Source organism: Acomys russatus, chromosome X (genome assembly GCF_903995435.1).
Source record: "Acomys russatus chromosome X, mAcoRus1.1, whole genome shotgun sequence".
Taxonomy (NCBI): domain Eukaryota; kingdom Metazoa; phylum Chordata; class Mammalia; order Rodentia; family Muridae; genus Acomys; species Acomys russatus.
This window is the reverse complement of record NC_067169.1, coordinates 58,888,512-58,914,513: the sequence shown is the minus strand read 5'-3', so window position 1 is coordinate 58,914,513 and position 26,002 is coordinate 58,888,512. Positions and strand designations below refer to the sequence as shown.

The 26,002-nt window shown below is 37.2% G+C and overlaps 2 protein-coding genes and 1 pseudogene across 2 annotated transcripts in view; 2 read left to right on the top strand and 1 right to left on the bottom strand.

Annotated features, from left to right (window-relative positions):
* Sh3bgrl (SH3 domain binding glutamate rich protein like) overlaps positions 1–17,119 on the bottom strand; it is a 135,464-nt gene extending 118,345 nt beyond the window's left edge. The window contains exon 1 of the mRNA XM_051141812.1: positions 17,015–17,119. Within this exon, the coding sequence (XP_050997769.1) occupies positions 17,015–17,119 (105 nt within the window). The remainder of the gene's footprint in view (positions 1–17,014) is intronic.
* Positions 17,120–19,798: 2,679 nt separating this feature from the next.
* On the top strand, positions 19,799–25,116 carry Hmgn5 (high mobility group nucleosome binding domain 5). The gene is made up of 3 exons (XM_051142011.1): positions 19,799–20,050; positions 22,148–22,285; positions 23,956–25,116. The coding sequence occupies exons 1-3, from the start codon at positions 19,991–19,993 to the stop codon at positions 24,553–24,555; spliced, it is 798 nt and encodes a 265-aa protein (XP_050997968.1). The 5' UTR covers positions 19,799–19,990; the 3' UTR covers positions 24,556–25,116.
* Positions 20,775–20,918, top strand: LOC127186057 (uncharacterized; annotated as a pseudogene).
* Positions 25,117–26,002: the final 886 nt, after the last annotated feature.

The window sequence follows — 26,002 nt, the reverse complement described above, 5'->3', positions numbered from 1 at the left end:
TATTCGAGACAGAGTTTCTCTGTGACAGCCCTGGCTCTCATAGAGTTCTCTTTGTACACCAGGCTGACCTTGAACTCACAGAAGTCCACCTGTTTTTGCCTCCTGAGTGCTGGGATTAAAGGTGTGTGTGACCATGCTTTAAGAACATTTTATATGATTTACTTAATATAATTCCATGGACATGCAAGCCTCACATTTGGGACATGATCTCATGTACCCTGGGATAACCCCAAACTTGCTATGTCTTCAAGGCTGGTCTTGAATTCCCAATACTCCTGCCCATACTAAGTACTGGGATGTCTGCCATCATGTGTAACAACATTTTAGATACCCATTCTGTTGGAAGATGTAGAAAAAGTATCTCGCCCCCCAACCCCCCCACCCCCATCTCTCTTTCTCTCCCTCTCAGTTTTGGAGAGTCACTCGTGAGTAATGTTTTGATACATGCCTAGATGGGATGATGTTGTGGCTGATCTGGAGCTACTATGTATTCAAGCATTAATTGCTTGTCCCCTGAGATTTTTACTGTTCTGCAAACAAATGTTCACATACACTAAGTGATGTTTGTAACCAAATTATCCCTGATTGGCCAATAAAATTGCTTATCCTTGGTGAGGCAGAAGAGAGGTAGGCAGAATTCAGGTTCACAGGCTTGGAGGGCAGAAGGATCATGGGAGAGAGAGGTACAGGAGAGGAGGAGGAAAGAAGAAAGAAGCAAGTGGCCATGGGTTAGCATAAACAAGAAGCACATAGCCTGGAGGAGCTTGCTCTGAGGATTGGCATAGTGGACAGAAGTCCAAATGGAGTGTGTGCACGTATTTATGGGGATTTTGGATGAGATGTATGGCTGAGAGATAGCAAGGAAGCTTAGGCGGTTAAGATCTGCTTAGCCACATTGCTTTATGGCATATTAAAAATCTAAAATGTGTCTAAGTCTTTTATTTCTATAATAGCAGGTTAAATAATAACTGCTGCATTTAATAATCATGAATCAATATTAAATATTAATAATTTTTTCAACAGGATGACTTAGTGACAGCATGAGGCATCATTTCGTTATTCACAATGGTATATAATTTAAAATGTTAAGAGTTGCTTGTTTTTGGTGTGAAGTTTATTGTTGCAAGCTTCTAATCCCAGCACATAACAGCAGCAGAGATAGGAAGATCACAATTTGTGACCCAGACTCAAAACCAGAATGATGTGCCTGAAAATAACTATTTAATATTTCTGAACCTTGGTTGACCACAAAAACTGATATCATAAAGAATAAAATCAGATAAGGGAGATGTTGAAGCAATTAGTTTTTCTATTTCATTGTTGACTATTTTTTTGTTTTTGTTTTGTTGTTGTTGTTGTTGTTGTTGTTGTTGTTGTTGTTGTTTATTTTTTATTTTTTATTTTTTGAGACAGGTCTCATCTAGTAACTGGCTGACCTGGACCTCACTATGTAGGACAAGATGACCTAGAACTCACAGAGATCCACATGCTACTGCCTCCTGAGTGCTGGGCCTGACAGCATGCACCACTATATCTGACCATTCTTGTTGAACTTTAGATTTTCTCTACCACTTGTAGAAGGGCCATGTTGAGTCTTCCAACTCTGCTTTATGTAAGGTCTTTCTCATTTCTTTTTATTCTCTACCTGGTTTTGCTTCTTGCTTTTATTTTGGAAATCTGTTATTTGCTTTATACACATTTAGAATAATTGTCTGCCTAATAAATTGATCAATTATCATATATAACATCCCTCTATCTCTAGTAATTTCCTTGCTCCCAAATTGATTAAATATTTAGTAGCTTTTCAAATGAATATTTGTTTTTAATGTTTTCTCCCATCACTACTTTCAACCTATTCATGTCCTTGGACTTAAAATATATTTCTTATAACCAACATATAGTAGAGTAATTTGTAAAGATCTACTCTACCCATCTCTGCTTTTTATATGTATTTAAACTATTTTCATTTGAGATGATTATTGAATTGTTAGAACTTAAGCTTACCATTTTATTATTTTTATCTGTTTTTTTTCAGGTTCTTATTCCATTATTTTTCTTGCCTTTATTGATTATTTGAATAATTTTAATATGCTACCCTGAATTATAATATTTTGTATAATTTTAATAAAAGGTGCTATAGGTATAACTGTGTGTGTGATGACAGTCTGCTTTCTTTCAACATTATACTCCTTTGAGTGAAACATAGAAACCATATTTATATTGAATTTATTTTGTTTTCCCTACTTTCGCTAGGTCATTTCATTAAAAAATGAGGGATCCAGAGACATTTTCTTTGTGGTAGAGCCATTAGTAAGGTATCCATCCATACTCCTGTAAATAATCCTTCACATATATCCTGTGCTCAATGCAATGAAACCCCTTGATTCAGAAGAAATTAAGAGGGTCAAGGACAAAGGGGTAGGAGAGGAGGGGGAAGGAGCATAAAAGTAGAAGAGGGACTAGTTAAGAAGAGGAAGGGGGACTGGAGCAGTGGCTCAGTGGTTAAGAGCACTGTATGCTCTTACATAGGACCCCAGTTTCATTCTCAGAATCTACATGGCATCCCACAACTGTCTGTAACTCCAGTCCCAAAGGATCTGATACCTTCCTCCAGCTTCCAAGCACAGGAGGCATGCAAGTGGTGCACAGACATACATGCAGGTAAAATATCCCTATACATAAAATAAATGTACAAGAGGAGGAAGAGGACCAATGGGGATGCAAAAGGGGCAAGAGTAGGCAATGTTGGTGAATATGATCAACATACATTGTATACCCCATGCATGATAGCACTTGTGACACAAAAGCAGATGCATCTGTGTTACTTTGAAGCTAGCCTGTACTACATAACAAGCCCCAGTTCAGTCAGGGTTACACTATATGAATGTATGCAAATGTCATAATGAAACTCATCACTAGGTATAATTAATATTCTCTAAAATAAAAAAAATAATACTAGGAAGAACAATTCTAATGTGAGTGCTCACACTTCTTTTGAACTTCATTAAGACATTATTCAAAGAAGGTATGGTGGTGAACACTTGTAATCCCAGTACTTGGAAGACATGGATTGTAGTATCTTGACTTTAAGACCAGCCTACCCTAAGCAAGTTTGAGGACAGTCTGCGCTAAAAAGTAAAAGTGAGGGATAGAGGTACAACTCAGGCACAGGGCACAGAATGCTTGTGTAGCATTTATAAGGTCTTAGCATCAATCTCTAGTACTTAAAAAAAGATGTCACGCAGGTTCCAAGTAATCTACTTTTTAAAATGTACCATCTATTAATCCTCAGTATAATAAAGTTATCTAACAGTCACCTCAATACATTTATTTTTTTTTCCTTCTAGAAGAAGACCCTATGAACATTACTATTCTCCACTCCTATAAATCCCCTCTGTCATCCTATGCAATTACCATTATTATTTGTCTGGTAGTTTTTTCTTCTTCCAATATTTTACACGTATGAAATCCAACAATGTGACAATGTGTGGTCTTTATATTGCTAGCTTCTGTCATTTAATGTTTGAAAGGTCATCATGATTTTTTTCACTTTCTTTTTTCCATCCAACCATCCATCTCTTTCTTTCTTTTGAGACAGAGTCTAATTATATAGCCCTGCCTGACCTGAAAGTCATTATGTACACCAGGCTGGCATCAAACTCAGAGATCTGCCTGCATCTGTAGTGTTTAATGAAGTACATCTAATGACGAAATTTAAAATAATGTTATGCTGGGCATGGTGGCTCATGCCTTTAATCCCAGCACTCGGGAGGCAGAGGCAGGCGGATTGTTGTGAGTTCGAGGTCAGCCTGGTCTACAAAGCAAATCCAGGATGGCCAAGATAGCATAGAGAAATCCTGTCTCAGAAAACAAAAATAAATAAATAAATAAATCTTAAAAAAAATAAAAAAAGAAATAAAGTAAAATAATGTTAACACAAATTTAAAGTTAATAAATCCTCAAAAGACAAAAAGATTAAATCAAATATTCAATTGTAACATTTAACTTCACTCTGTAATCAAATACAATGTCCAAACTCATGCAAGTCTGAAGCTAGTTGTAATCAATTCTTGTAACTAAAGGCACAACAACACACTTGAGAAATGGAAGTACAACATACTATGATTTCTAGTATACTAAAGTTCATTATTTAGTCAATTTCTATGTAATGTACATAAACATTAGATTTTATTTTATTCTTTGTTGAATATAAACCTATTTGTAGAGTTATTGTCAATATAGTCATTCATTTTTTGGTGTTCAGTGAAACCCACTGTATATTCATGTTCCTTGTAATAAAAAGTATAATGGAAATTCAAGTAACTAAAATTCCAAATCATTTTATATTTAAAATTTTAATTGAAACATTGAAGTGAATTGGCAACAGAAACCCCCCAAAAAGCACTATTTAGTTAAAAATATCAATCATGGTTTGAATTTTTCATAGCATTAAAAGTATGTATCATATATATATCATGTATGCCGCACTTTTGCCTGTTTTGGCCAGTCAACATCTTATATAAAAAGGCTGAATTATTCCACACATCAGCTGGCCTATCCAGACCTGTCTTTACTTGCCTAAGATGGTAGCTGTCAAGTACACATTTTCTATTCCTCCTGGGCATTCATAAATTACTTCTCAACCAAAAACAGTTCCTGTGCAAGGATATACCTGACAGGCAAATTTTTTCATGTCTTTTTACTAAAAAATTAAAAACAGACCATCTAGTTAGCAGCAACTGAGAAATTCATAGCCAAAATGGATAGTAGGATTGTTCAGTTACATAAAAATCATACACAGTTTCATTGAACCCAGGGAGTAATGTTGGTGGCTTGTGTAAAGCAATACCAGTTAGAGTGTGGCCATTTCAACACTCATAGCCTACAAGTAAATTTAGGAGAATATATTGGCAGAACATAATAGCTATATTTCTTTTCATGTGTATCATGAAAAAGAAATAATTTTGTCATTTTTAAACAGATATTATTATCTTATAATGACTAAAAAATATTCCTGGCCATTCATTTATTTTCAATCACCATTTCTTTTATTTTGGCCTTTTCTCCCCAAAAGTTCTTTTCTAATACCACTTCTAGACTATATTAGTTGTTTCTTATTGTCATATTGTTTTGCACATAGATCCATTATATAAACATCATGGTATATTATAATTTGTAATATTTACAAGCACTCCTATCTCTACCAAATTATCAAGATCTTAAGGATCAGAGTCAAGTCTTTATATTCTCAGCCCTTAATAGAATTGATAGACCTTGATAAGTGTTAAGTGAATATTTGTGGAAAAATAGACATGAATTACAACAGTAGTCAATATAATTACATTCTAATATTGATCTTCTAACTATTGCTCAGTTGGAGGCAAGATGGTACTATAACTCAAGGAGAACTGAAAATTTAAAACAGTAACTCAAATTTAATTCACTATCAAATGGGTTACATTAACAAAATTTTATAGGCTGAGATTTCTCATAACAATAAATTTCTGAAACAATATCCAAAAGCAGAACTTCCAAACAAACAAACCAACAACAAAAACAAACAAACAAAAACGTTAAAAGAACTGAAGTGTAGTAGAAAGAGTTGAGGATCTGGAGTCAAACTGTTCTTACTTTGAATCCCATTTTCTTCTATTACTAACCTAATCTTTTGTTAATTGAGAAGTAGAGATAATTCATATAAATTATAACAGTAACTATCACATATTAGCCCCTTATAAATTGAAACTATTATTATTATTATTATTGTATTTTAATATGAATAAAACTAGGAAGTACATCTCTAATAATCTTCTAGTAATAACTCTATGAGATATGACATAAGAGGCTAATGAAGTAGAATTTTCTCTTTCTCTTGTTCCTATTTACATTCAAATCATCTTCATGATAGCACTGTGATTACTACCTAGCCAACATACACCAAGAACCAGAACCAATCTAAAGCACAATTCTCTCTCCTTCCCTCTTCCCTCCCTCCTCTCTCCCTTCTCTCTCTCTCTCTCTCTCTCTCTCTCTCTCTCTCTCTCTCTCTCTCTCTCTCAAATTCTTGGTATTGATAGATCTTCTTAATACAAAGAAATACATCATTTTCTAATTCACATTTTCTTGGTGGTAAGCAGGTAATTGTTTATAATTAAAAAAGCTTTTTCAACCAATTTATACAGGATTATAGTAAATCACAATGCTGTCAAGTCAGGAAAATAAATAAGTACAAGAGGTGACAATGAGCCAGTGTACTTTGTTGGGAAAAAAAATCTATAGACCAAATGTTGAAGTAGGAGACCCAGTTTCAAGTCTTAACTTTGCAAATAACACAAGTAGAAACAGCAAGTGACTTCAGTACTACGGACATCAGCTTCCTATATGTGGATGATAAATTCTAACCTGAAACACTAATTCACAGCTTGGAAAAATAAAACTATATCCTATTGCTCCATTAACCCAAACATGGTGTCTAGTGAATTGAACAAACATTTCCCTATGAAGAGTGGATCTAGCCACTTAGGACTAAGGAAGGAGGACCATGAGTTAGAGGCCAGCATGTGACAATCAAAAAAAAAAAGATCCTGTCTCAAAAAACAGAACAATAAAACATCACTGCACACACCCTGAAACAAGTGAAACTCCATCATTTCTAAAAGGAAGTCTGAATAGGGAAATTATTTGAGAAGTAACTGTGACACAGAAGTCATAAAGAAAAAAATGCTAAGACTATATAAAATTAAAATCTTTCTTTAGAAAAATGTACAAGTATCAAAATCAAGAAACCACAGGATGATATTTAAATGTGGAAACTAAAAAAATTGATCTTTGTTGTGGCTTCAGTGAGAATGGCCCAGATAAGGTCATATACTTGAATGCTTGATCTCAGTTGATGGGTTAGTTTGGGAAGCATTAGGAGGTGTGGCCTTGTTGGAGGTATGTCACTCTGGTTGTATTTAAGGTTTCAAAAGCCCGCACCATTCACAGTTAGTTCTCTCGCTCTCTTCTCTTTCTGTCTCTCTGTCTCTGTCTCTGTCTCTCTGTCTCTGTCTCTCTCTCTGCCTTATGTTTGTGGATCAAACATAAATATTTTATTGATTATTTGGAAATTTCATATAATGTACCCTGATCACACTCACTTCCAAGTTCTCCCAGGTTTGCCCGTCCATGAACTTCAGAAGGAGAAAGAGGAGAATATCCAATATGTGTTGCCCGTATACTCACTGGAGGATGGTCAAATTCCCAGTGTCCAGCCACTCAAAGAAAACTGAGTCCTTCCCTATTCTCATCCCGGCCAGAAGTCATCAGTTATGGAGAGCTACACTTCAGCGTCCTTATCACATTTTTTAAAAGTTCTTTTTAATGACTTCCTGTCTAGGCTTTTGGGGGTGGGTGTTTGTCATAAATGCCTTCTATATATGTCTATAAATGCCATCTCTGCAGTAATCAATACCACCACAAAAGTAGCTTCCTTGCTCTTTATTGTCATTAAGAGCATGGATCATGGATGGCTACATGGTTTCTACCAACAGTATACACATGGACATCCACATGGCCTGGAATGTCAGCACATGCCATGGACCTCAACATGGTCTCTTATGACAGTACACACCATGGCATCAACATGGTCCTCTAACACAGCATGGGACATGAACACCACCATAGCCCTCAGAGATAACACAGGCTATAAACATCAACATGACTTCAGGTGGCATAGCCTTCAATGGTATCATGGGCCACAGACATCAACACAGCCCCCAGTTAAAATAGTACCATGCACTCTACATGGCCCTGGGACATTAACATGGCCTCAATTTTCTAACAAAACACACACACACACACACACACACACACACACATGTTTTAAGAGGTAAAGATAGTAACTAATCTGATTTGATCATTACACATTGTATTTCTGTTTTCAATTATCATAGTGAATTCCATAAATACTTACAAGGATTGTGTATAAATTAAAAATGTGAAAGAGCTAAAAGATGAAAGAAAGAAGTGCAATGGAAGAATAAAGAATATGGCAAAACAACTCACACAAAATAAATACAAATAGCCATCAAATGTAGAAAAAGATGTTCAGTTTCACACAATGACGTGCAAATCAAAAGGAGAGGTTCACCTCTTCAAATCACAAAATATAATCCTTCTAAATAAATTAAGTGCCTGTAAATAAAGTAAGAGAAGTGGGCATACAACTATACTAGTAAGAGTATCCCAACACCCTACCCATCTTCTGTGTTTAGTTCAGTCTTTCAGCTGGGCTCATTTCCTTTCTTCTCTTTATAATCCATTTGTTTGACACACAAACAGATGTGAGGACTTAGAAATATTCTTGAAACGGAAACAAAGCAAAAGTCATTATTTAAGAACAGTTTACTGATATGTTACAGATAAAATTGAGATGGAAAAATATAATAAGTTTCTACCTTTTGTGGGCAAAAGTTAGTGCAAACTCACAAAACAATGGCCTCATTTTACTACTTAAACAATCATTTATATTTTTCATAAAGTAAAACACTCACAAGCCAAATACATTTCATCATTTTAAAAAAGTCTCCAGCATTAAACTGGAGAAATGAAACCCTTAAAGGCACTTCATCTGAACTACAAGATAATGCAGAAAGGACCAAAGGAATAGTTAGATTTCCTTTTTAATTAGAAGGAGAAACTTTATCTGCATTACAAAGTATACTAAACAGTATGTAATTCATCAAGTAGATATTTAATGAATATATCATTAAAATATTGTCTTATTTCCACTTAGTCAATTTAACCCTGAGAACAAGGAGTTCTAAGGATATATGCAGTTTCCCTGAAATAATGAAAACATGTAATTCTAGATTGATAGTACTGTCATTATAATATGTGGGAATTGAGCATAACTATTTTCTTAGGAAGTTATATAGGCAGTTATATACTTCAATATAAAACATAATTTCTAAGCTTTTAAGTAACTGAGAAAAGGAAACATAACTTTTTGAACACAGGAAGCAAGCATAAGCCAACTTTATAAAAACAAGCTAAAGCAAACAAACAGGGAGATAGCTCAGAGAGTAAAAATCACTTGCTGTGAAGGCCTGATGACCTGAGTTCAAGCCCCAGAATCTGTACAGGAAGGAGACAACACCTGACTTCCAAGCTGCCCTCTGACCTTCACATACTCACTGTGGTATGTGCCCACAGTAACATGACACACACACACACACACACACACACACACACACACACACACACACACACACACACACACAGAAAGAGAGAGAGAGAGAGAGAGAGAGAGAGAGAGAGAGAGAGAGAGAGAGAGAGAGAGAGAAACAGAGACAGAGACAGAGACAGAGAGATAGACTCACACACAAATAATAAAATGTTTACATTTTGTGACTTTATAGTTTCACATATAAAACCAACCAACTGAAAAAGAATGGGTTCTTGAAAAATAAATAAATGGTGAATCAACGCATTCCACTTCTTTCTGTGGTGGTGGTTCAGTAATTTAAGAACACAAAGATATGACTGCCAACCACTCAAAATATCTGGTTCCTCCCTTTCCTTCCTCCCTCTTCCTCTCCCTCCGCCCCCCCCCCCGTCTCTCTCTGTGTCTCTGTCTGTCTGTCTGTCTGTCTGTCTGTCTGTCTCTCTCTCTCTCTCTCTCTCTCTCTCTCTCTCTCTCTCTCTCTCTCCATGCTCATGTGTGTTATTAATATGTGTGTGGGCCGTGCATGGTGGCATACACCTTTAATCCCAGCACTCAGGAGACAGAGGCAGGCAGATCTCTGGGAGTTTGAGGCCAGCCTGGTCTAAAAAGAGAGTCCAGGACAGCCAGGGCTACACAGAGAAACCCTGTCTCAAAAAACCAAACCAAACAAAAACAAAAACAAAAACAAAAAAAAAAACCCAAAAACAACAATAACAAAAACTAAAAATCAAAAACACATGTGTGTACAGGCCATAGCCTGACATTGCATATCTTCATTGACCTCTATACACTTTTATTTTGGGGAAGCAAGAGGTTTATCTCCATTTACAGGTTAACAGCCCATCATTGGGAGAAGTAAGTGAAGGAACCCAGGTCCCCACTGTTGAAGGAGAAACTATGGTGGTATGCGGCTTGCTGACTCACAGATTCACACTTAACTAGCTTTCTTATACCCGAAGACCACCTGCCCAGGGAATGTGTACCTTATTTGAGACAGGGTCTCTCACTGAATCTGAGGCCTGAGTTCAGATGGTGGTTGCCCAATGAGTTTCAAGGATCTACTTATCTCTCCCAACTCCTGCTTTGAGTGTTGGGGTTACGAGCAAGTACTAATGTGCCTAGGTTTTTCATGGGTATTGGGGAACTGAATGCAAATCCCTACGCTTTCAAAGCAGCCACTTTTACTAAATGAGTCATGCTTGCTCTTCCCAAATATCCCTTAGGAAATAATTTTATAGTGATTAGTTCCTGATGGATATCAGTTTCTGTTTTGATGTATTATGTCACTGACTGAAAATTCTGGAGTACTTATTTGTGTGTGTGTATGCATATATGTATATGTATATATGTTAGTTTTTGAGAATTTCATACAATTAAATCATTATATTCACCCTCGCTTGCCTATAACTCTTGCCAGATCTACTCCCTTTTCTTTCAATCTCAATGGTGTGTCTTTTTTATCCCCACCAAGGCAAATTTGTACTGCCCAAATATTCTTGGATATGTGTGGCCTTCAGCTGGAGCATGGCCAATTTATCAAAGTAACACACAGTATTATAAATAGCATAGACTTCCAATTCTATGATGTCATCAGTGTTTATCTGTATACATTGAGGACATTTTTTCTTTTGGTTTTTCGAGACAGGGTTTCTCTGTGTAGCTTTGGCTGTCCTGGACTCACTTCATAGACCAGGGTGGCCTCGAACTCACAGAGATCCTCCTGCCTTTGCTTCCTGAGTGTTAGGACTACAGGTGTGCCCCACCGCTCCTAGCTGAGGATTTTTTTTTTAAAAATCCTACTTAATACTTTTATCCTCTTTTTATGTATATGTACTGAAAAAAACCTCAAGTGATGGCTCTTGGGTTTTTAATAATTTATAAGAAAATAAAACCATATATAGGGTGACACAGGACTTAATATAAAATTAAGTCAGTAATTGCAAGGCCAGAAACTGGAAAAGGAGGAAAAAAACATGATGCAAAGTTAGAAAATCTATTACTATGAATGTTTTTTTTTTAAAACAGCATTTAACATTTAGCCTCTAGTTAAAATGGCATCAGGTTACTTGATTGAATATTTATTCTTGGAGAAGACATTGATTTCACACACACAATCTATTCTACGGGCTACTGTGTTCTCAGTGGAGAGAGATTGCTTCTAATCAGGTCTCACCCGTGTCTGAGGCTCTGCGAAACAGATCCTTCCTTAAAAATAAGCTCTCCTTTCAAATATGCAAATAAGAAGCCAAGGGCATTTGTCGATTGCTGTTTGCTTTCTTTTATAAGAGAACTGATGATGAGGCTTCTAAGGAGCAGAAGCCTGAAACATTAAATCACATTAAACATATAATGCCAAAATATAATCTGTTTAAAGACAGACTTACCTCAGTGACCCATAATAGTCACAGTTTATAGACATGCTTCAATTAACATCTTAGCATTTAATAAGCTGTGCATTAATATCTACAAGATAAGACAGAAAGTAAAACATTTCAAAATTAAGATTTAAAACATCTTGCATTTTATGCAAGAAAACATAAATTCAGTAACTTTGGAGAAAATTGCTGAGATGAGGTGTCAGATGTTCTTCCCTCAGAAATAAGTGGCCACCCTGTTGACAGATGTGTTAATTTGTTTGACTGTAATAATCCTTTCAGTGTATGTACATGTGTGTAAATATCATGTTGTACATGTTAAGTAAATATTTTTAAAAATGTAATTAGTGGCATATTTAAGTAAATTATTAGATGAATTTAAGGAAAGTAGAAGACTTTATAGCTGACTTAAGTAAGCTCAAAGCCCATCTCAAATAAAGGAGAGCGCCCAATAGAAGTTGGAAACCTTCACCTGACTTCTGACCAATGAGAAAGGGAATTTGCAACTTTATTTGAAAACCATTCTGCTGGTAAATGACAGAAGGAAACATGAGAAGGTACTTGACAATGTTAGTGGTTAACCTTTGTTCACTGAAATTATCAGAGAGAAATATGAGAGAGAGAGAGAGAGAGAGAGAGAGAGAGAGAGAGAGAGAGAGAGAGAGGGAGAACATAAAACCACTAAATTTTCTACTTTTTGATATAGTTAAAAACTGATGAGGGTTTAAATTTAGGATCATAGATGAATGAGGGATTCAGTGAACAAACAGAAATACATATCTGAACTGGCCTGGTGGTCACAGGAGCTTCTTGAGTTTCTTGATGGAGCAAACTTTGTGTCTACTTAACATGTCTTGCAACTTAAACAACCCCCCATCCACCTCTAATAGAGGACCACAGGCAAATCATTTAAGCTGTCAGCACTTTACTTTACTGATCTGCATTACAAGAGTATTGAACCAGAGCATCTCTAGCTAGTTTCTTTAAGTTTTAATGTCTGAAAGTCTAAAATGTCATTTGTTTAGATACTAAAAACAAAATATTCTTTCTTTGAGTGCAGGTTTCCAAGATGAGACTTGATAGCCTATGACCATATAGTGGGGGAGGAGGCTCCCCTCGGTCATAGACCTAGGGGAGGGGAATAGGGTGAAAGTGAGAGGGAGGGAGGAACGGGAGGATACAAGTGATGGGATAACAATTGAGATGTAATCTGAATAAATTAATAAAAAAAAGAAAGGCAAGTAACATAATAAAAATAAGTAAACCAGAAAAAAATCACAAAATATTCTATTTTCTTTTTTCCATTTTTTCCCTACCACTAGAAGCCATTGTATCAGGGGTCACTCACAATTCAGTGTTTTATTAGTCTTGAACCTGGAGAAAGGAAGGTGTTCTCTGCGTAACAGCCCTCAGTGTCCTGGAAATTTTTTTGTAGGCCAGGCTGGCCTCAAACTCACAGAGATCTGCCTGTCTCTGCCTCTGGAGTGCTGGGATTAAAGGTGTGTGCCACCAGGCCTGGCTTTGTTTGTTTTGTCTTGTTGGGAGAAAGGAAGTTCTAAGTTCTCAAGTTTACAGTGTTTAAAGACAGTCTCAGGAAAGGGCTACCAGTAATCTAACTAAGTTTAAAAATAAGTGTGTGGATGAATTGGACTCAGTTTAGATTTAATATTTATTTTACCATATAAGCTACCAACTTATCTATTCAAAACACTATTTTGGTTAAGGTAAGATCTGCATTATTGTGTGATAATATTAAGCAATTTTCAGGTTGGTTTTTTTTTTTTTTTTTTTTTTTACTTTTTAGGATACTGCAGGAATAATAATGATAAGCAAGTATCACCAAAGTTAAAGGTATTTTAACATGGAAAACACGGTACTTACTACCAATCAAAACCTTTGTGATTCCTTTGTACGTTAAACATCAAGAATATTTTATTATGCAACATTATATGATTTTAAACCGAATATACAGAACATCTGAAGATCCTTTTCTACTCTTATCTCCCTATCATCCCTTTTCTCATAAGCACATAGTGTTAATATTTTATTTTAGAGTCTCTGTGGAAAACATTTTTAATGTTGATATATTTAATCTGTAAATTTTACATTTTCCTACGCCATTTCCCACTGGTTACTGAATGGACATGCTACAGTTACTCTAAATTGTGACAGTCATAGTAGGCATACTCAATAGCCAAGGGAAATTATCCTGTGGATAATTGCCAGGCAATCAGTATTCATAGCTTTTAATAAAAAAAAAATGAGAAACAAGCTAGGGTAATTTTAAAAATAAGTGATCCATTAAAAACCCTCACATTGACCATTACATAAAGATAAAATTTTGACTATAATAATTTAACAATTTTGAAAAACTAATTTCTAAATATGGTGAATTTTTCAGGAAGAACCTGACATCTAATGTGATGAAAAATAATCAGATAAGAAAAACAAGTATATACAAGTTTTGAGGGCTAGAGGTGGGTAGCATAGTGGTAGAGTGCTTGCCTAACGTGAATGAGACCCATCTTCAACATCACAAATTTGAGTACATTTGTAGTCAAAGTTGGGCATGACCAGGTATGGTGTTGAATGCCTTTAATATGAACACTTTGTGGGTAGAGGCAGGTGGATGTCTGTGAGTGCCAAGCCAGCTTCATATAAGTAGAGTGCCAGGTAAGCCAGGCTATATAGCGAGACCTTGCTTGTGCAACATGGTCGTTTAAATCTAAATTATATAGAATGGGCAAGAGAAAGGGCTTTGATGGGCTGAAGTGATGGGCAAATGCTTTGATTAAGAGGTCATACTGGTCTGGGATTGCACAGTTTGGTATATTTTGTAGGCAACACTGTAAGTAATAGAGCTTCAGGAATAGGTAAAAATGTCACAAGGGCCAAGAACTAAAAGAAGTTGGCTGGTACAGAGGACACCCACCTTGTTTACCACTAGAAAGAATAATGAGGGTGGGGTGAAGAACTGGAGAAATGTTCCACACTTATGCAATCTGAAAAGACTCAGTCACAGTTGGAACAGGTTGAGCTGCAAGGAGGAAAGACTGTCCAAGCAGAATATAGCTGACGGACCTGAGAGACGCAGAGCTCACCACCAGATAGTACAGTCACCTTGTTTCCAACTTGAGATTTCCCTCCCTCAGCTCGTGATCGTTTGTTTCAATTTACTGGGGCTGGGACTGGGCAGTCTGTTCCCTCAACAAGGTTGTTTGCCTCCGCATCTGCTGTAGTGTAACAATCTCCACCAAGGTTCAGAGCCAGATACCACGCCAACAAAAGCCGTTTTCAAAAGCCTCAGTTTTAAAAGTCTCCCAACCCCACTCCAGCCGTATTATTAAATATAAACTTCAGAATTCATATAATGCATGCAACTTGGATTTGTAGATACATATGCATCTGTTTTCTCAATCCTACAGAGCTTTAAAAATCCTTAAGGGCAGAAACTGTGTACTGCAACTCTGCGTGCCACAGGGGGTCGCGTTTTTATAAGCTAGTCTACGAAAACAAAAATCCAACGCACAAAATAATGGTAAATAAGAATTTGTTGAATGAACGCATTCTAATACTAACACGTTTTCATTCTCTTCATTTTTCCCTTACCCTTATGAGACAATTATACTGAAACCAATTTTCTCTTAGAAAATTAAATTACTGAAACATACCTAGGTTCTTCCAACAGTGCTTTCACTTAAAGTAACTAAAAGACACATCTTGAGCCTGGTCTGATGACACATAGCTGCAGGCAAAGGAAGCAAATGTAAATGTGCCTTTCTGACTTGTCTACTTGAATAAGAATACAGTGTGAGGTTAGAGGAATTTTGTGGGTCTTAAGGTAACTTGGGTTGTTTAACTCCACCTGCTAAATGCTGGGGAAGAAGGGGCAAAACTCAAAATGATAGGCTCTGTCAGGGTGCATTTTAGATTGTATTGTGTAGGTCATAGAGCAGTCACATTTGCTTTTGAAAAGTTTTTTGTTTGTGGCAGGATGTGTAGGGAGCCTAAAATGGCTTCAATTTCAGTATCTCACTGCCACATTGCTACCATTAAGCCTGTGTATTCTTCTAAATCAATGGTCTGATTTTTCTTTAAGCTACATGTGGGGGAGGGGATACAGTGAGAGGGTCTGGCTTGCTCCATAGGTAGACCACAAGGGCCTATGGTCTCATAGTAACCCGCCTGCTTCTGCCTCCCAAGTGTTGGGATTAAAGGCATGTGCCACCAGGCCAGGGCCTCAATTTTAAAGTAACTGTTTAAAAGGTTAATTTTCCTTTTTGATTACACTTTCAGCTTAGGGAATGCAGACTGTTGTTGAAGCACTTTTAAATACAATTAGCCCTTTCAACAACCCAAGCAAAGTACATCTCAAAAACAACAACAACAACAACAACAACAAAACAAAACAAACAAACAAACAAAAAAAAAATCAAGCTGCAGAGACCTGCATTCTTCTTTGTTCCATTAACAATTACCAGCCCTAGGCACTCTGTTTTAACCAGAATTATTTCTAGGCATCTTATTCTTTACTTTCTCCAAACATTTAGGTCTCAGATTCTGACACTAGAAAACAAATAGAAGATTCTCAGAAGAGAACGCTGCTACTTAAACACTGTCTGAGATAGGTTGCACTTTGCGGGGTGGGGGGTGGGCGGGGCCGTTCGAGACAGGGTTTCTCTTGTAGCCCTGTCTGTCCTGGACTGGCTTTGTAGACCAGGCTGGCCTCGAACTCACAAAGATCGGTCTTCCCTTGCTTCCTGAGTGCTGGGATTAAAGGTGTGTGCCACCAAGGAAGTACTTCTGGGGGGGGGGGCGAGTATAAAATAAAAAATTAAGGAGACATCTCAAGTTTCAGTAATGTAGATAACAAATGGTTTTGTTTTCTGTATAATCTTAAATATCACCTTTGAATTACAAATCCAGTAAGGCCCCATTTGATTCTTGGTCCGGGTGAGGGCTCTTTTAGAAGGGAGGCGGCCTGCAGGCGCGTCCTGCTCTTTCAGGTCCCAGATTTATTGCTACTCTCCACCTGCGGGAGGCGCGCAGTTCTGGCACCCTTCTAAAACCAGACCACAGTTCAGCTTTGGCGGGAAGTTCTCAAGACCAGAAACGTTCCTACTCTTTTTGCGATCTTTAAATGGGGGCTCTTGTCACTTCAGCCTCACCCTCTTGCCAACTGGAAAAGATCAGAGCTTCTGGCTCAGTCTAGTCTCAAAAGGGCCCGCCACTCTGCGCGAAGAAGGGGGGGGGGGATGTTGGAGATCGTGAAAAAAAAATACCCAACTGTTTGAGCTTTCGATTGTCGTTATAACATAAAAGGGTGAAAAGGCAAGAAAACTGGATTTCCTGCTGGTCACGTTGGAGCACTAGGCGTCTGCTAAGTGCGTGGACTCCGGCACCCCAGAGGCAGTCAAAGCCGGCAGCGTACGAGGGCTTCGGGCAAGTTCGCAGGCCACGCCTTCCGAACCTGCCACCTCCCCTCATTGGCCTGACAGTCTGTCACTCCAACCTGGCTCCCACTTCGACTAACCATTCACGTAGTTTGGTTGCGTCTTGGCGTGTTTAATGTTGCCAATAACGAGAGATTTTTTTTAGGGGGAGGGGGGAACGCGAGTACATATCGCGCTGCAATTAGTTCATTGAAAACTCAGTCGCTCGCGGAGCGGTCAGGCGGAGACTGCTCTCGGCTTTTTTCCCCTCCTGCCTAAGGATCTCCTGCGGAGAGCTGTAACAATGCCCAAAAGAAAGGTAAGTGAAATGGGAAGATAGACGGTGATTAGCTGCCGAAATACATATTTCCTATGGCAGAGATTTCTATCTTTTTGAAAGAGCATTTTGGCTTCTAGTTTGATTTTGTGATGTTCTGAATGGAAGGCGAGGGAAAGGTAGCAAGCCGTCTGTGTTTGGTTTCAGAAGGTCTCGTATGCAACTGGTAGTTCACTTTTGGCTTGTTTTGTTTAAGGGAGAGAATCGTTTGAGAGGTGTCTCCATGCTGAATTACAAACAGCCATAGCGCTGTGCTGTCGCTTCCTACCCCACCCCCCTTCCTCCGCTTACCCTATTGGAGAACTCTTCTCCCAACCACACTTCCAGCGCCAGCTTCCTCCTCTACCTCCAGCTTTTCTCGGGGAACCGTCCCATTTGGAGAAAAGAAAGCCCTGGCTTTCTGCTGTTTTTGCCTTTGTTCTTTCCGTTTTCTTTTTTCCTTTTTCCCCCTCTTCCCTCCTCCACTTCTTGTCATGCCAGATGGCTATGCAATGGTAATCCTGTGCCATTAGGCGGCGCAGACTTCAAACTGTCCTAGAGAAGGGAGAGATTCACCGCTGTAATTAGAAACTTTAGATCTGAGAGATTTGGCACTCTCGGAACTCTCTAGTTAAAGGTGGAAAGGTGATTAGAGAGCCACATCCGACAAACTACTGCCAGCTTAGGATGGTGGGGCGGCGTGGGATTTGTTCACTTTAGACCTGGGGAGTTGATCTGAGCTACCAAGGGCTACAGGTCCTCTGTAACCCTTCACTTCAAAATTCCTGTCTCTGCACAGATAGGAAGTTGACGCTCAGTGTTCTCGTGTGTGTGTGTGTGTGTGTGTGTGTGTGTGTGTGTGTGTGTGTGTGTGTGTTTCCCGAGTATCTTACAACTAAAATGGAACGCTGTTTCATTGCTTGGTGAACTCGTAAAACACCGTGTTAATGTAAAAGCCTTATGATTGTTGTTATATTCTTGTGAATCCGTCCGCCTTCCGTATTCCTAGAACATAGAAACGAGGCTGAAATTCCTCAGCGCCTGGAGCTGTATGAATCGTTGAAATAATAGCTTGGTAATTCCCAGGGTAAAGGGCTACTCGGATACCGAAAACAATTGTTTCTAATCACCCCCCGCCCCAACCCTCTTCCCCGAGGCTCCCGCCGGACTCTTTTTGGCTCCTGCAATGGATCTTGCTATTTTGCAGAGCTGACACCAACCTTGTAGCAGGTAGTGGCGGGAAGTTTTAAAATCCGCCTCCTCCTTCTCCGAACAAAATGTTGACGTTAGAACAAAGACGTTCTTTGTTGAAAGTATGGTGGAGTTGTTGTTGTTGTATGCAGAACTTGAGGAGGAAAATAGTCCATTATCAGTAGAGCTGGTCAGATAGACACAATTACATGGCAAACATAAGGCAAGAAAGGGAAATTGCAAGAAGCTCCGCCTTCGTTCGTCCCGCCCCAACCCTTGTTTTGGCTTTAACATTAGAGCAGGTGGACTTCAAAATGAAAATTGTTTGTTTTTCAGAGACGTTATTTATACAAAAAGGGTATACTGCTCTTTGTAAACAGATCTTGAGCATGAACTTGCATCTTGGTGAACGTTTCATGGTACTAAAACGGCAGATGTAGAATAGCAGCTAGAAAACAACACGTGGCTGCTGGAGCGGGAACTAAGGAAAAAAGTCACAAATGTCTCAAGTTGTAATTATAATCCATCGGTGACATTTTCTGCTCTACTTGTTTATATTGATGACCCTATTTCTTTTCTTTTCTTTTTATTTCTCCCTCTACATAGGCTGCAGGTGATGTGAGTCAGGAGGTGAGTGTCTTTAGTTTGTGAGTTTCTCTGGAAAAAATATGCAACCATTTGAGAAAGTAAAGACACATAACTAGACAATAATAAAATGCGGATAGTTAATATTTGTAGCCAGTGAGTACCAATGCTGTGTGTGCCAGTCCTCTCAAAACTACACAAATAAAAAAATGACAGACTTTTTTTTTTTAATTTAAGACCCTACCATGCGTATTACGCTAAAAATCCAGAGAGCAACTTCTTGGGCTCAAATTCTGTTTTGTCATTTGCTGAGCAGAAACGTATATTTTCATTTTTAAGTATGTTCCTCAGCAATAGTCACTTTGCAGATTTAGCTCAGTGAAAGAAGCTTGTAATGGGATTTTATTCCTTTTAGCATATGAAAGGTGTGTGTGTGTGTGGGGGGGGTGGAATCAGATGTGTCTACTATGATACGTTTTAGCAAAATTTATAATCACTTTCTTAATAGAAATATTTACACACAGTGTTACAACAATTATTTTCTCAGTAAAAATAATTGTAGATTTGTATATCCATAATATTTTTGACTATTTTTTTTCCAATTCCAGCCAAAGAGAAGATCAGCCCGACTGTCTGCTGTAAGTGGTCTTTGTAAAATGATGCCCATGTATCATGGAATGTAGTTTTTAGGATTGGGGATGCCTACATAATATTATGTTTAATACAAGGCTTATTTGGAAGGTTTATTGGAGAAACTTTACACATTAAAGAAAAGGGTTGTTTTTCTAGTGCTTAGTTTAAATCATATTCATGGATTTCATTGTTAGTGCTCTTTCTTCAAATATGGTTTCTTCCTCATTTCTTATATAATGATGTTTTTTTGATGCAGATGCCTGTGCCCTTTACACCAGAGTTGAAACCTAAAAGAGCATCGACTTCAAGGGTAAATACTCAAATTATAAGGTTAAAGAAAATGTATTTTTGGTAAATTATAAAAACACACACAACTGATCATTTTGTTTTCTTCATAGCTTCCTTAAACAGAAATTATAACATATCATAGGGTACATAAAGATCTACTGGGTGGTGAATGTTTGTATGTATTTTGTGATTGGTAGCTGTGTAGCTGTGTCTTAGCATTTTTATTTGGTAGTTACAACACAGTATTATAAATGTAAAATAAAAATATTGGTGGAAAGACACCCACTAAATGTATATGCCTTTGAGATTTACCAATATTCCTGGGAAAACTAAGGCTGTTAACTGCAGTGACCCAATAGTGGATTATACTAATAGCAGTAACTAATATTTGATAATACATCAGGAAGAGCTTTTACTCACGATGCTTTAAATGGAGTCAACTGATTTTATATAGACTTCTGTGCTTGGATGTTATAGCTACTGACAAGGTGAAAGAGAAATGAAATCAACTGTTAATTGCTTTTCTTTCCTAATAATTGGTTGAAAATTTTTTGGTTGAATTTTTTAAAAATCAGAAAAGATTAAAGTTATAATCTTTGACGAGAGGAAGCCAGTAAACAGCGTTCCTCCATGGCTTCTGCTTCAGCACCTATCTCCAAGTCCCTGGCCTAATTTCCCTGGATGCTAGACTAAAAAGGAATCTTTTCCTCTCCCCACTTCAAAAAAAATCCCACAAGACTATTTGAATCCTTACCTGTCAGGGGAGATACCATGATCTCCAAGGTGGTTGTCCCATTGCACTTCAGATGTGTTGACCTGCAATTTCCCCAGATCTGGGGGATGTGACTGCACAATTTGTGGTAGTGTGGACTGTGTTAATGCTTTCCCCTGGGGAAAAAAGGAATTTTTGAGATAATCTAATCTCATCATTTTGTGACAGTAAACCGTGGTCATTCTTGTAAGATGCTTTTGATATTTTTATTTTTAAAAAATCTTAAATTTTAAATATTGTTTACTTATCTTAATCAGACAATTTATATTTTGGTGCCACACTAGCTGTTGAACTGTTCTTCTGCAAGTTGCACTGAGAGAGGGAGGACAGGGAAAAGGATAGGAGTAAACCATGATGGGTATTACATAATCATGCCCTTTAAAAATGATTTCTCCTTCTCAGATCTGTTTCTCATTTTTAACAGAATAACAGCTTTTATATATGTTGCAGTTTATAATTTCTAACACAATTCCTCTCAGCTTCTCAATGATGTCCCTGTGTTGTGAGTGGTACTATAGTTTTATATATGAAAACACAATCTGAAAGAGATTAATAACTTTTCTCAAGATCACTCCACATAAGTGAAAGATCTAGGATTCAAACAGATTTTCTGGGATTTTTTTTTCTTTTTGGTTTTTCAAGACAGGGTTTCTCTGTGTTAACCTTGGCTGTCCTCCACTCATTTTGTAGACCAGGCTGGCCTTGAACTCACCTTGATCCTCCTGCCTCTGCCTCCTGAGTGCTGGGATTAAAAGGCTGCATTTTCTGGCATCTTAAATAAATGATCTTCTTACTATATACACGTAAGCAAAGAACTTTCTTATAGTAAAACAAAAGAAGTTCAAAGAACTGTACAGCTCACAGATAAAAAGATTAAAATAGCTGCATCCTATGATGATCTCTTCCAAATGTGTCTAAATTGAAGTTCTAACATGACATTTCTCTTAATACTACCAACAAAGACTTCATAAGGAATACAACCCTACTGCTAATGATTAGGCTAGACAGCAATAAACTAACTTTTTGTAAGAGATCTTCAATTTATCAGTCTACCCTGATGCTGGGAATTGGACCTTGGTGGGGGTTAGTGAACACTAACTTGTTACTTCTCATTACACTCAGCATGAAAGCAGATTTCTTTAATTTCTACCATGGTAACAGGATTCATTTGTATTGCTACTTTAGAAGTAATACTGAGTTACATGTTAACTTTATTGCTATAAGATTTATATGTAGTATGTTAAAGCTCTCCCTAAATTATTTTATCAGCTGCTAATGTAACTTTAGCTATTTAGTCAGCATAGCAGCTAAATTCTGTATTTTTATTATTTTTGTGTTGCTGAGCAGAAAATGAAGACCACAACTGTTGTGGTGGAGGAAAACAAAGATGCAGGTGCCGTAATGATTCCCGAAACCAAGCCAGACAATGTTAAAGAAGAATGCAACATGGAAAATGCTGAAAATGGAGAAGCCAAAATTATTGAGGTACCTTGAAATGTTAACAGATATATTTTCTTGGAAGGTTTGTGAAATGCAAATGAAAACAATCTCATTTGACTTCTAATTTAAAAACATATAGTAAATGAATAGTGGATCTGTGGTACAATTGTATCCCAGTAGAAAATGAATGGAAAATATGAGTTTTGCAGGTAGTGATAGCAGAAGCAATTGTTTAGAATTACTGTTGTTTTAACAATGCCAATAAGTATGATTTACTACAAACATAATTCTCTTATTAAATATAGACCACCCTTTAATTCCTTTTGTCAACACATAGACTATTTGTAAATTTTTTCCCCAGAAAATGGCACTTTTATTTTCCTCTATAGATGGTAAAACTATTGTCGAACTTCTCTTTTACATGAGAATAAGGTCTCATTTAACCCAGGATGGCCTCAAACTCATAGTCAAGAATGACCTGGAATTTTCCCCTTGCCTCTACCTCCTAAGTGTTATAATTATGAGTTTGCACTACCACACACACATAATTTATACCAGGCTGTTGATCCCACTCAGAGCTTCATGCATTCAAACACTATCAACAGAGTTACATGGCCAGCCATGTATCGTTTTTAATGAGTTTTGCTTTATATATTTAATGTATACTATACTTTTAGGTATTCTAGTAAAATGCCTAAAGTGAAGTATCAAATCAAACATGGTCATGTATGTAAAATCTAAGTAATACAGGATTTTCAAGTAATTTTTTAAAAAACACATATGTGCTTGAAGGCAGAGGGAGGTGTATCTATATGAATTCAAGGCCTGCCTGGTCAACATAGTGAGTTCCAGGACAGCCAGAGCTACATTATGAGACCCTGTCTGGAAAAAAAAACACCAAAAAAAGCACAAATGTAAACTGTGCTTGGTGGTACATACCTGTTATTTAAGTGTCTTGGAGTTTTATTGCTGTGAAGAAACACTATAGCCATGGAAAATCATATAAAAGAAAGTACTTAGTTGGAGCTTGCTTATACTTCCTGAGGTTTATTCCATTATCATCACGGTGAGAAGTAAGGCAGCCAGGAAGAGAAGTGACACTGAGCCTGGCTTGGGGTTCTGTAACCTCATAGCCCACCCCTAGTGGCCAACACAAGGCCACACTCACTCCAAAAAGGCCTAGTCCTTTTCAAGTAGTGCCATTCCCAGATGACTAAACATTTAATATATGAACCTATGGCAGCCATTCTTATTCAAACCAGCACAGACCATATTTGGTGGGTGGAGTCACTGTGAGTTCAAAGCCAATCTCAGTTGTGTAGCAAGACTTTGTCTCAAAAGAAAAAGAAAATAGCATTATTTTCCCAGGATTTTATCTTCACATGTTTTACTGAGAATTTATGACATAGAATAAATAAATAAACATCCTTTGTTTATTTACTTTGTTTCATCATAGTTGTAATGAAACTTATTTATATAGACAAGCTTTACTGAATTTATGGTTGCAGTCATCTATTTATGGTGCTTTGTATCAAGATACTATACTTGTACATTGTTTAGAATATTTTCCTTATATCATGGGTTTCCATAGGAAAACCACTCTTTGGAAAATAAACATAAATAGGCTTTCCATGAAACAGGTATAATCAATCTAATCTAAACATAAGCGAGAAAATAGGTCTACATTTACTACTTTCCCCCCTCATTATATCTAGGCACCTATTCCTAAAATGGAAGCTGAAGAAGTAAAAGAAGAGATGAATGAAGATACAGAAGAAGATGGAGGAGACAAGAAAGAAACAGTGGCAACAGAAGGAAAAGATGATGAGTTAGAAGAAAGCATTCAAAATATAGAGAAAGATGAAGATGGAAAAGAGGGCAAAGATGAAAGTGAGGAGGTGGAATGTGGAAAAAAGGAAGACATCCTAGAAGAGAAAACAAGTGCAGCAGAAAGCGAAGATGGAAAGGAAGACATAGATGATGAAAAGAAAGGAGACAATGAAAAAGAAGAAGATGACAAAGAAGAAGGAGATGAGAAGAAGGAAGAGGAGAAAGATGAGAATATTAAAGCTGAGGAGGAAGGAAAAGAACAGGAAGAGGAAAAAGAAGAGGAAGATGGAAAATGCAAAGAAGAAGAAAATAAGGAAGATGGAAAGGAAGGTCAGCGTGAGGAAGATGGAAAAGAGGAGGAAGAAAAAGAAAAAGAGGTTGCTGGTGAAGGAAATGATGCAAACAAGGAGGAGGCTGGAAATGAAGCTGGAAACGAAGATTTCAAACTAGATGGAGAGAAAGAGGAGTCTCTGAATATTGTCTAAAACTGCCCTATGTAAGATCATAATTTGGTAACGTGTACCTTCCTGTTGTAATGTTAATAGAGATAAATATTTTTATCAGATATTTTATAAACAGTGCTTTTCTTTAGCATCATTCAATCTTGGAACATCATACAAGTTATTAGTTGCAAAATACCCAACATGACACCTTTATACATTTTGTGATTATAGTAGTGCAAAATATAAAATGTATACTTGCAACTTTGTGAATTTCACCATGTGTAAGTTATGTATTAAATCTTTGAGTTTCAATTTTATTCTTATACGTGATAATTTTGCAAAGTAGGAGAATTCCAAAAGAAACAGTTTGGTACAACTTTGCTGTAGTTCCCTAGGTTGCTTTTATAAAGAAGGTCAACTATTTTCAGGTAATGTTAAGAGTTGGAATTGCCATTACCAAATATAACTGTATTAGTAGCTTGGAAAAAAATATAAAACTTTAGTTTCATTTTTCAAAATTTGAATGTTTATTTCAGGAGGGCAGTTTTGATTATATGTGTATGCACAAAGTTCTGGTGGATTTATCATAATAAAACAGTTCCACAAAGATGATTATGGTTTGTGTTATTTCAGAAACTGTTGTTTATTGCAATATTATTATCTTTGATTTTTCTCCCATCTGGTGTTCAGAAAAGCATTTGAGGTTATTTTTTTCATTGAAATACAATTAATATAAGCATAAAACTTAATGTTTTAATCATTTCAAAATATGCAGTCCATTGACTTAGGAATGCTTGTTAATTCATTCATTTTTATATCTTAAGGATAGTCCATTCAATCAAAGCACGTTTTATTTTTCATAAGTGTTTATATGGCTTCTTAATTTTGTATCAATTACAAATCTGCAGTGAAAACTCCTTTGTTTTTGTGTTACAATGTGATCAGTGATGTCCTTTTCATGTAGCAGTTTGGTTTTTTTGATGAACATCAGGACATCTGAATCTCTTGTAACTTATGTGCTAAAGCACATTAGTAAAGTACTATGCTTTTTTAAATAAAGACTTAAGAGTTAGGTAGAAGCAGGTGGCAGAGGCAGGTGGATAGCTGTGAGTTCAAGGCCAGCCTGCTCTACAAAGCAAGTCCAGGCCAGCCAAGGCTACACAGAGAGAAAAAAAGAGTTAGGTAGAGGCAGAAGAATCAAGAGTTCAATTGACAGAAAACATACTGCCAGAACATCCCACACAGAAGTTGTCTTGTTTTGTTTTTGTTGTTGTTGTTGTTTCTGTTTTCGAGACAAGGTTTCTCTGTGTAACAGCTCTGACTGTCCTGGACTCACTTTATAGACCAGGCTGGCTTCAAACTCTCAGATATCTGCCTGCCTCTGCCTCCTGAGTGCTGGGATTAAAGGCATCGCCATCACGTCCAGCGGAAGTTATTGTCTTAATCCCCTCTGTTGTCAATGGTCAGAGTCACACTCCCAGTTTTCTCT